At 40.5% G+C, this 12,070-nt stretch overlaps 2 protein-coding genes across 2 annotated transcripts; one reads left to right on the top strand and one right to left on the bottom strand.

The window, feature by feature from the left end:
• The first annotated feature begins 831 nt into the window (after window positions 1–831).
• Window positions 832–10,389, top strand: LOC147338793 (regulator of G protein signaling 9-binding protein). Its single transcript, XM_086279448.1, has one exon. The coding sequence runs from the start codon at window positions 1,472–1,474 to the stop codon at window positions 2,210–2,212; it is 741 nt and encodes a 246-aa protein (XP_086135574.1). The 5' UTR covers window positions 832–1,471; the 3' UTR covers window positions 2,213–10,389.
• On the bottom strand, window positions 7,574–11,848 carry nudt19 (nudix (nucleoside diphosphate linked moiety X)-type motif 19). Its single transcript, XM_086279325.1, has 3 exons — window positions 10,979–11,848; window positions 9,098–9,305; window positions 7,574–9,009 (listed from the first exon to the last, which is right to left on the bottom strand). The coding sequence occupies exons 1-3, from the start codon at window positions 11,732–11,734 to the stop codon at window positions 8,792–8,794; spliced, it is 1,182 nt and encodes a 393-aa protein (XP_086135451.1). The 5' UTR covers window positions 11,735–11,848; the 3' UTR covers window positions 7,574–8,791.
• Window positions 11,849–12,070: the final 222 nt, after the last annotated feature.

Raw genomic sequence — 12,070 nt, 5'->3', positions numbered from 1 at the left:
AAACCACTTAAATACCCTTTATTCTCCATTCTGGTGCTTAGTTTGAACTACAGCAATTCATCCTTACCATGTCTACACATCTAAGTGCAGTGAGTTGTTGCCATGGGATTAGTTATTATTATTAGTTATTGGCTTTACCAAGAAGTTGGAGAGTTCCTAACATAGTGATGGCAGGCATACATTACAGATTAGGGTAGATTTATCAGTGTGCTGCTAACTATTGCAGCTTAGTTGAAAGTACAGTGCATTTTTATGTTGATGGCAATATAGCCTCTGTTACACAGAGAACACAGGAAGTCTACAAGCCACATATATATACTGCAGGGCATCAGAGTTTGATTATTTTATGGCCATTGAAAGGGAACTGTGGGAACGAGAGAGAGTACCAGTGAAAGCTCTTTAGCCTAACCTCCAGCAGTGAAGATGAAGTAATAGGCAACACTGAAACAGACTGTGGATAGTTCCAAGAGGAAGAAAAGAACCATTCATTTAAACAATTCATACTAAAAGTATAGATTGTTTAACTTAAGTAAAAAATTATATAAATAACAATCTAATTTTTTTATTTATTTACTTTACATTCCTCTCTGGGTTCACCGGTCTTTATTTTTCCTCGTGCAGCCGACTGTAAGCAGGAACCCTGATGACCATGGTATTGTCAGAGAGTTAGGGTGTTTGTGATTTGACTTCCCTGCTGATAGACATCGCAGTTCTGCCCACATCATGGACAGAGCAGCCAATAGCATGAAGAATGTAAACCAAACGCCTGTGTGGAAAAAAAAACCAATGGGAGTGAAGCTGTTTTGCTGCCCTGCCTCTGCCTGTCGCTGAATAGCACTGTTGTGCGTGCACATGTGACTACAGAAGGCGCTTACTGGTATTTAAAAATCATCGATCGGGTGCTGAAGTGGACAGCTCCTCATGCAGATAAAACAAACCAAAACAACAATGGCTCGCGTTGCTCCTCGCGGACGCTGAATGGCGAACCTAACTTGTCCGGCAGCGCATTTTCTTTGAACATTTATTTTAAGCTGCTGAAGAGAAAAGGCGCCGAGCTCTCTACGCAAACGGTTAGGCGGATGTTGTGACACCTGTGGCTGAATCGGGATCGCAATTTCATAAAAGGGTGGTTGGATTGTTTCACGTTCGCATCCGTCCTGCAGGAGACGGGCTGCGGAGCCGTATGATCTCGTGTTGGAAAACACAAAGGTAATCTAAAGCCTTTTAGGCTACGGGGCATTACTTTCTAAGCCCCTCTCTATATATGCTTGCACAGGAAGGAGCATGGATAGAGAGGAATTTTCTCTCACCAGCGCGTTGAGTGGATTTAGAGAGCGGCTGGTGAGCTCCCGTGGAAACTAAACCGAGGTCAGTGGCTAAAGCATTGTTCGAATAAGCGCGCTGTTTAGAGCTCCCCCTTTTTAATCATTTCATATTTTCTAAGAAGGATATAGATTTTTTTTTATCAGTCATGGGGAAAGAGGAATGCAAAACAATGCTGGACGCTTTGAACAAAGTGACCGCCTGCTACAGGCATTTGGTCATCGCTCTTGGGAGCACTTCGGACTCGCAAAACCTGCGAGAGGAGCTGAAGAAGACCCGCAAAAAGGCCCAGGAGCTGGCGGTGGCCAACAGGACTAAACTGACTTCTTTGCTCAAAGATAAGACCATCAGCAAAGAGGATCGGGCCGAGTACGAGCGCCTGTGGGTGCTGTTCTCTAGTTGCATGGAGCTTCTTGAGGTGGACATGAAAAGGTCCTTAGAGATAGCACAGGATTTCCCCCTCAAGGTGCCCACAAGACACCTCATCCAGACAGGGATGACCGGCAGCACCACCACGGTGGCGGCCCGGGCCATGAGCGTGCAGAATATGAAGTACGAGGCGGACAGCAATATCGACACGGCAGACCTCAGAGACCTACAGGCCGAGATCACCCAGGTGAGCCAGCTGATGGAAGAAATGGAGATGAAGGTGCAGGTGGCGCCGTGGGCCGTGGAGGCGAAGCAGGAGGCAGGCGCTGAGCTCAAGTCCAACATGAGTGTAGGGAATTCCTCAGTGGGTGTCATCTCGATCTGCGAAGAAGAGCCCAAAGAAGAAGAAGGTGGCGGAGGGAGCAGGGAGACTGGTTTTGCGTCAATCTGCGCGGTGATTGGATTCTTTGTCATCGTTATAGTCGCCTTGGTTCTAGGCTATTTGGTCGTCAATATGTGAACTGTCTAACCAAAAGCCCACCCTGATGGACATCCTGTGAAGCTGCCCAGGGAGCGGTAAGACTCTGCAGGCCCATAAGAAAGAGAAAGAGCGTCTTTTTGGGATTGAAAAATAATGTGGACACAGAAAAGTTATTAAGCTTTCCTTGATTTGTGAATGTATTTGGCAGAGACGAGAAATTGCACTAGATAAGCTAAAATGTACTAGAACAATATAGCCAAAGTGTGAAAATAATGGGAGTGAGGTAGAAAAAGTATGTTTCGGGGGAGGGCCAGTGGACCATTTATTTTTGGAAGAGGGTGGGAAAAAAGGTCATAAAATTACGTGACAGAGTCTAGCCATCAGGATGACATAAACAACACGTAATCCAAGTGGATTAGTGGAAAAGCTCAAGCAGAAATGTAGCCTACGGTTAACTATTCTCATGATGTTCTGTGGATTGATGCTTTGCATCCAGAAAAGTTAAATCTGCTCAAACAAACAGGGGGGCATCTAAAAAACGGTTGTCTTATTGAAACTATAGTGGAAGCCAGCACAGTTAATCTCTGCTCGTCAAACCACACTGGTCGGATGTTATCAAATCTGCACTCTTCTACACTCCTTTCAGCACCGTTTTAATGCGTCATAATAATCTGTATAGCCAGATTGCAATAGGCCTGCATCTTACTTTACCGCATCAAATCACAATGTGCTTGATGAGAGCCTTGGGACCGAAGAGATGTTCACAGTCTTTTAATAACGCACCCATTCACTGTAAGCCTGCTCATGTTCCTTTTCAGGGTTTTCTTGCACAGTGTTGAATGTACATTGCAACATGAATAGAAGGTTTGTATATACTGCTGTTTCAGAAAATGTACATACGATCAAGTATATTTATTATAATAAAACTTCGAAACACACTTGAAAATGTGCTTGCAGTTTGATAGGTGCTTTACAAACATGACCAGGCATGCTTGTAAGGTCACTTTGTCTGAAGGTGTGGTAAGTTGTGTACCAGTCCGGGCCTAGTTTGTAATCACTGCAAACCTAAGCTAGAGATCTATACATCTAACACACATAGAGATGTTTTAAGAAGGGAATTAACCACTTAACCACCTTAGGTTTAAAATAGTACTTAATTTAAATGGAAAGTAGACTATGCTTAAATCCCTAATAGTTTTACATCTAAGAGCCTTTAAGGGTATTCCTGGACTGGCATCCAGTTGAACTGGAAGCAGTCAGAGTCAAAGTTTCCACCCATGTGGTTGTTAGTTAAGGGTAGATGCACACTAAGACAGTTTTCTTTAGCCCAACATGAATATAAATGCAAGTTAGTTATTAATTTGCAGAACAGAAACGAGTGCTGCTCCAGAAATATTTTCAAGTCACATGCTTTAGTACATTGGGCTAAAAACAAAAACCTTAACATATAGAGAGATAATGCATCTAATGCTTGTCAAACCACCCTAAAATTCATTAAATAGAATTATGCAAAGGATTGAAAACATCTTCCACTTTTTTTAACTCCACAAAAGTTTGACAAAAAATGTAAAAAGACAAAAGTGCACTTAAAAAATAAAGATAGCAAAATTGTTGGTATAAGCATGCATGTAGATATTTTCAGAAATGTATATGTGGGTGAAAAATAATAATGGTCATTGAAACTTTGTCATAATCTGGGTTTGAAATCACAGTAACTTGTACTTTGATACCTCCAGGCTAAAATATCCAGGTATCACAAAACTTCATTTCTTACATAGCCATAATGTCTATGTAAGTGAAATAGAAAACCAGATTTATGCACAAACTCATTGCATTTTTGTGTCAGAGTGTTTGTGTGTTATCATTATTATTCATTTAAAAAAACATGCCACTTCATGTAAGTAGGTGTCTGAGTTTCTTTCCCCAACAGGCCACCGTGTTCATCCTGTGAGTTTCCTCATCTTCATTGCAAGTTGGTTAACTTATGTTCACTAAACGCTCATTGATTTCATAAGTGAAACAACAAACAGTCATGGAAGTAATGACTCTGGTCATCAGTCAAATCAGAAGGAGGTCCATTTAGATTGACAAAAGAGCCAATTTAACTAAAAACAATAATTCAAGATAAATATTTACACTTGTATCATTAAAATAACAGTTTGATGCAAATTCTAATGAAAAGACTGTTTAAATGCTGGCACCTGAAAAGCTGCACATCACATGAGCCCTGAAAGGACCCTAATGATCAGCTTCTTCACTATTAAGGAGGTCCTCTTGTACTAATTGTATATGGTAAGTGGACCCATGGCATTTGAAGTCAATTGAGTCTTAGGCTGAATGTAGTTATCTCACATGTTTAAATGCAATTACAGTACATCCACATTCCTGTTCGAAGCAGAGGCTCCTTCCTTTACATATATATATATATATGTGTGTATATATATATATATAAACTATATGTAAAACATTGTAAAGGTATTCAAGTTTCAGATTCATTTCCTGTTTCCAGGAAATGAATCTCTCTCTCTTCTCCACCTCTCAATACAGAAATTCTGTGGAGAAACATTTAAAAAAGAAACTAGTATAATAGAGTAAACAAAGTAGATAAAATGCAAGATATTTAATCTTCTAACAAAAAAGCTGAAAGCATTCTTTGGCAAGACTTCGATGTGTGAAAATCAGTGGCATGCTCTACTCACATCTGATTCACAGTAGGCTTTCTGACATCTTGTTTATCGTTGCTGTCATTTCACAGAGGCACTATGCTCTTCTAACAGTGAGTCACGGACCTTGAATCTCTCGAAACTTATGACAGATTTACATTGTCATCCGGAAATCTAAAAATATAAAAGCGATTAATTAAACATGAGGATGAGAGGGAGGAGATTTAAGTAGAGAATGAGATGAAGCATCCTCAAATGCTGCCCTTTAAAATTTGTTCCACTCACTTCCAGAGGAAGAGGAGCATTTATGCAACATGCAACTCAGAGACTGTTTCATGTGTCTTTTAAATTGCTTTTTAAAAAATTTCAGTTATGCAAGATGTTCCTGAAAATAGCCACAGCATCAAATATTTAGAGTGCTCCATCACTCACCTTTACAGGTGAGTAAATCAGGTTTCTCAACAGCTGTTTGGAGGTATTTTATTTTAACATATGCACAACAAAACCATGTATTTGCTTAATTCGCTCGCTTGGAAACAAGCACACTAAGCAGACTGGTTCACAAAGAGGTGAGCTACACACTTGGCAGACACAGACCACTGCATCATCACTTCATCTGGACTTAGATGGTGGGTTTTCAAGGCTGTGAGTTGCCATAGAAACCCTTAACATACTCCGCAAACAGCACAGAAGGTTCAGCAGCGTTATTTCAACTCACCCGCTTTCTGCCACCACCATCCTACACACACGGCACTCTGAAGCAGTAAGAGATGAGGTGTGAGGACAGGGGAGGGCAAAAGGGGACAGAAGCTCTGCATCTTTTATCAAGCTGACAGGTAAAATATGTCAGAAAGATGAAAACCAGACTGAGGGCTGCTGACTCGCTTCAGTGTGTGTCTTCATTTTTTTTTTCTGGGAGAAATGTTTTCGTCAGATCAGAGTGACATTAAAGTACTTTTTCTGATGAACACAGGTGACATTATGACAGCATATTTGGATCTATCTCTTGTGCTGGTTCAGCCTCTTCCCACTTGTTCTAGTCGTCTCAGCAGTCCAGCAGACGGTGGTCTGTCACATTTAAAGTGCACTTTGTGTTTTTGAGAGCCGATACCAAAAACAGTTATGAAAAAAAAATCCTGTCTTAAAATACTGTACTGGAGAAATGTGTGAGACAAGGCTATGGGTACGTTGAGCCACCACCAGTTTTCCGGCCCGAAAAACAGGTGGTTTTTCCGTTCTTTGTTACTACAGAAGAAAGAACATTATAAATAAAGTTGTAATATACTTTATTTACATTTTGAGTGTGAATTAGTGAAAGTGTACCTCTGAATTGCACCTTTTCTAAAAAGGTGACTGGTGCATAATGTACTGGAACTCTCGGGGTGAATTCAACCATTGGCCTCTTTTATCTGAAATTAATTTTGTATCTGTACAAAGCTTGTTGTTATGTCAAATATACAGTTAAGTGAACACTGAAAGCTAAAAGAAAAAAATCTTTGGATGCTCATGTTCCACAAGAAACAAAATTTGTCATGTCTTGGATTTCATGACAAATCATATCCAGACTTTTACTTTAAAACCTGGTTAATATGAACTGTTTTCTCAGATAGTTTAACAAATGTTAAGGTTCAAAAATATTGGGGATGGACACCAGAGGAAAAACCCACAATAACAACACTGGTCCGGTCGGGTTGAGTCAAACGATGATTTAATGATCACACACGTGGGAGATGGACACTGTATGCAGACAGTCTCAGATCTCATCTCAAAAAACACATCACCATAGTTTTATGAAATCAGGGTATTAGAACGCCCCCTCATGCGTAGTGACAGGTGTAATACAATCAATGTTGACAATTTTATTTAACACAAAGAATAACATTGTCTCCTTCCCGAGGGCAGACGCTGACTGCCCCCGTCTCCTGGGACCGTCTGTACCCTGCTAAGACACAACATGGCAGCTACAAGGACTCTTTCATTTGTTAAGACCATCAGTGTGTATTGCTCTAAATCAAGTATATAATATTAAATGAATATTGCTGGATCAGCTACTTCTACTTAAAACATATTAAAACATGACTAAGCACAAAATCACCAAGAATAACATCTTATAAGTGCTGTGTAAGCGCGTGCGGCCTTCCAAGCTCAAAGCCTTTGCCCTCCATAGATCAGCCAGACTCGCGCTGGCTGTAGCTTTTAACCTTTAATTACCTTGAGCACAACTCTAGAATAAGCAACAAACTGCAATGTGTATGGAATGATCAGGGTTACATCTGCAATGGAAAATCATGTTATTATTCTGGTACCTGTAAGAAAAGATCAAACTAAAGTTATCACCATCACTGTAATGCAAAGAATAATGTAAGGTCAAAAACTTCAATTAATGCAAAGCTGGTTATATACTTCTAATGAACTAATAATGCCATATTAAAATATTAAATGATAATGAGAAAAACATCCCCTCCTTATTCTACACAAACTACCTCACACCACCCTCATGGAGCCTGTGTCTGGCTGTTTGATAAGAAAAACATGCATGAGTAGCCCTTTTGAAGTCTATTTGAAAGAGCAGAACAAACACTTCCAGAGCTCTGGTAGTGTTTCTTTCTCATACAAACAAGCAGATACTAATCCTGCTGCTGGATTGATGCTCTTCCACACTTTTGATGGTGATAGTTGGGAGATACAGGAAACATTTTTTAGACAGTATAAACAGGTATGCCATCCTGGAGGAGCTGGGCTACCTGTGCAAAAGGAATGTGCTTCAGGTACTGTTTCATGCTGCCAGTATTGACAAGAATGGTACTGAAAAATTACAGCAAAGGAGAGGAAGCACTGCATGTGTTATCACGTTGATTTGCACCAAAATGGATGAAACTGATTTACAGCAGTCTATGTTCCCTACAATATGCCTGAAACTTACCTGACTTTGTGTTATACTGTGATGATTGAACTGAATTGAGAGCCTTAATTTTAATAGGACAAACCATTTGGCTCATTACTTATGTCCATCACAAATAATCATAAGATATAGCACAAAAAGGCAGGTTAAAGCAGCGTTATTGAAAGGTTAATATGAATAATGATCAAATATGCTCAATAATAAATTCATTTATACTGGCAAAAATCCTGCGTGGCCCATTTTGCACAAAGTATTTCTCACAGGGCTTCAATTTGTCCTGAAGGACACTGTTCTGGAAAACTTCTACTTATGCATCCTCCACACAAGGACAACCATGAACACACACAAGACACTTGTGTTTTTCAGCAGCCTTTATGTTTAAATTAATCAGATTTAACAAATTTCATTAACAGCATTGCTGTAATCAACCTATATTTCCAGTAATAAGCACAACTGATCAAACACAGCCTTCAGCTTTCACTACAACTGCGACAAAGTTTGAGGATACTCTGGTCCTCTGTATAGTCATGAAGAACATGTCTTTGGATTGCAATAACTATATATACATTTTTATTGGAACAAAAATCTGACCTCTTAATGCATCTGTGTCTGTGCAGGCAGGTCCGTGCAAATAAAAAGTTGTCTAATCTTTAAACTGCATATACAATTTTTGAAGTTGCTTTTTGTCCTGACGTAAAAACTAACTACACACTGTAAAAACAGACACGATTACTGCCATTATTTAAATGAGCTGTCTGGCAGGTCCTGCAAAGTTTGGCCTGAGCTGAAGACTGAATGTTCTTTCTCTTCTGTCCATGTTTGTCTTCTTCTTCTCTTCCAGCTTCATGTACTAGGAATTTCTACCCAAAACAAGCCAATCTGAAACACATTAACTCTCAAAGTGCTGCAAAATTTCTCATTTAAATTAACATAATAAAATATACAGTGATGAGAGCAACATGACTGAGACCGATATAAAAATATGACTGTAAATTTGCCTGGTTTTGTGACTTTTTATTTCATAGGCACAGGAGGACAAGGATCACAGGGTTGTCAAAGCTGACTTTTTGAGTCATGTGACACTGCTGAATGTGCAACAGGGAGGACGTGCTTGTATTTTGGAGTGATGGTGATCTGTACCCTTAAAGTGTATGGATCTGATATGACAATACGGTGGAGCGGGGAAGAATCCTGATGATCCTTTGATTGAGGGGCTGTGTTTTTTGCAGCTTCAGAGTCTCTTGGGCTGTCCACTGGATAAAGTTTATCACCTGGATGAGTAAGTAGTCCAAGAGAGAGAGAGGAAAGATTAAACATAGATAGGTGTAAATCATTAAATGATAATGATAAAATCTGCACCTGGCAGCAGCGATATATGATGTTCATCATTTGATACAACAACGGGCATCCACTGCTCGCAGCCCGCTGTGGCACGCTGGCTGGCGAAGTTGTGGAGATCATTTAGTAGAGGGAAGTGGCACAGGCGGCTGAGTTCATAGAACTGTGGAGGCGCAATCCACAACTCCTGTGCCTGGTAGCTCTGCAAGATCTCTGAGGGTGTGGACCACTGAAACACACAGATGGGGTTAGTGTTTTAGAACTGCAACACTGTGATCTTACCTTTGATTTGGTACACAATATCAATCAGCTGGTACAAAGACACCCGAAAGAGCTAGTGTTATTTACCCACTGAAACTAATTTTACCACATTTTCTGTGTAATTTCAGCTGCAAAACCCCATTTTTGAATTACTCACGCTGACTTATCCTTGTGTAACCAGTGGCCCCTGGAAGATTTTAATGATTGGTAGAGGAATTGTATAAAGAAGTTCAGTGTCAGGTGATATCAGTTCTTATCTTGGGAGGTCAGAGAAGATGCTAGCTTCACAGTGTGATTTTCTGAGATCACACTTTTTTTTTATGAGGAACATTATTTAAGAGGCAAGTTGACTGCACTGGGAAAATTTAAAAAGGAGCAAGTATCGAACCACTTCTTAGGTCTATGACATTTTCCAACTGTGCTTCTTTAAAAAAAACAAAAACGAACTCTGTGTCGTAAAACAGAAATCATGATTGTCAAGAAACTGATTCACAAGGCGGTAAGCATCACTATCAAGAATTTGGAGGTGTTTCCGTTAGTGAGGGACAGGAGGTCACTGAACAAACTGCTCTCCACCACAGACAATCTCACCCACTCCACTCCGCACTACTGAGGCAGCAGAGCTCCTTCAGACTGATTCAAACACACTGCCATAAAGAATGATTGTGGAAATCAATCCTATATTTCTCTATAAAACTGTACAATAAGGTTTTGTTCTGTCACAGGTGAACATACCTGTCAGGAATAAGATCTAAAACACACATTTTTGTATATACCCTTTCATGTTTACTTTTATTAATTTTTTTGTAAATGCAATTTACACTATTCTCTTGCATTCGCTTCAGTTTTACTCTTTGTTTGTTATCATTGTAGTCTATGTAAATTTTTGCACTATTTAACAGTATAATTCCCTTACTGTGCACCTGTGGCACTTATACATTCATTTGGTTGTTTATTTACTGCAGACTGTGCTGTTTTTATTCCTTATCCCACTGCTGTAACACAATCATTTCCTTTCTGGGATCAATAAAGTATTTAGCAGTGATTACTGAAAGGTCTTAATTTTGTTCTCCGAATTCATTTCCTGTTACATTTGGAGCATTTCTTTGCTTTACTTTGTCCCCTGGCATTGCATGGGCTGTGGACAAAAAGATCTGCAGGTCTGTCTAATAAGAATAAATTGACATCTCTTGTTTTCTGTAAGCTATAGGCAAAAGGTCGATAGAGGCTGTGTCCTACCACACCAGGCAAGACCCTCGGTGCAAGTTGTGCAAAGATGCTCCTGAGATGACCACATAACAGCAGCGTGCAAGATGCTAGCAGGCAGGGGATACATGGAACCCTATAACCAAGTGCCTGGCATAGTATACAGGGACATCTGTGCTGAGTATGGCTATACTATATCTTTGCTAAATAATATGGCCATACCAAGAGATAGAAAAATCAGAAAGGAGCCACCCCTCAGTGGCTGTAGCTCCGGAGTCAGTTGCTCTACCAGATCCCAGATTTTAGTTGGGATACTGTTGGATTATATGACTGACCCCCTTTTTAATGAATTGGTAAGCAGGTTTTGATGGTCACGTGTGCGTTTCATGCGTCTATAAAGAATATAAATTAATCTGGCTGGATATATGTAATCACCTGAAAACGCTCAATTTCCTTATCATCTTGTAGCGTATGCGGAATCTCCTGCAAGCAGCAGATGAAGAAAGCTGTGTCAAATCTCGTCGTCCCATATCGGCCTGCTGGAGTCAGCCAGTTGCTCCACTCATGTAAAGCCCAGATGTTAGGCAACACTTGCAGCTCTCTACACATCCTGATAAAGTTGGAGGGGTTCTGGTTAACCAGAGCCCTCCACTTGGTGAGCTCACTGCTGCACAGATCATTCACCCCGTAGCGCTCAATGTAACCAAAGTCCTTTATGCTTTTTAACATTTTTTTCTCCTCTGTTTTGGGAGCAACCAGAAGTACGCCAGATTCCTCAAATGTTTCCCTCAACGCGCAGATCCGGAGGGCGACTTCTCCCGGGATGGGAGAGCCTAGTTTCAGTCGGTCTGTAGCAAAGATTGGAGGTCTGGTCTCCAGAGGCTGTTTGACACTTCTTAACCCGAAAGTCAGGGAGTTAGTGAAAGATCTGAAAATGTCCAGCCACTCACTGGAAAAATCCGATGCGTCCACCACTCCCCCAGGAAACACATAAGCATTGGGCATGAATCCGCTTTTACCGCTTCTTTTAAGCAGCAAAACGTCGTAATCAAAGAGGGACCCGTGGGGCAGATGTGACTGTCCAGAGTCGCTTTCCCCTGTCAGCGGTGCTCTCGGGGTGAAACCACGCCCGCGTCCTGCGGCTAAAATCAGAGTGGCCGCCTCTTTCCAGTGCTTCAGTGTCGTGTTCATCCTAAACCAGCAGCGGTTTCATTCAGTCTAAAAAGTTTCAGCCTCTGACCTCTGTACTTTCACCGTCAGCTGGCTGGTAGCTTTGTTTTGGTGGAAGTCACATGATTCGGGGAACTGGGGACAGAAGCCGTTATCGCCATCTACAGGCTGGAAGATCAACAATAACACGATCCTTAAATACAATTTATAACAGTTTTTCAGCATCCATCTATCTATCTATCTATCTATCTATCTATCTATCTATCTATCTATCTATCTATCTATCTATCTATCTATCTATCTATCTATCTATCTATCTATCTATCTATCTATCTATCTATCTATCTATCTATCTAT

The sequence above is a fragment of the Aulonocara sp. 'chitande type north' Nkhata Bay genome, linkage group LG1, assembly GCF_057382095.1.
Source record: "Aulonocara sp. 'chitande type north' Nkhata Bay isolate Kocher_YH1m ecotype deep benthic linkage group LG1, A_spYH_male_GT1.1, whole genome shotgun sequence".
Classification (NCBI taxonomy): domain Eukaryota; kingdom Metazoa; phylum Chordata; class Actinopteri; order Cichliformes; family Cichlidae; genus Aulonocara; species Aulonocara sp. 'chitande type north' Nkhata Bay.
This window is presented reverse-complemented; position numbering and strand designations above follow the sequence as displayed.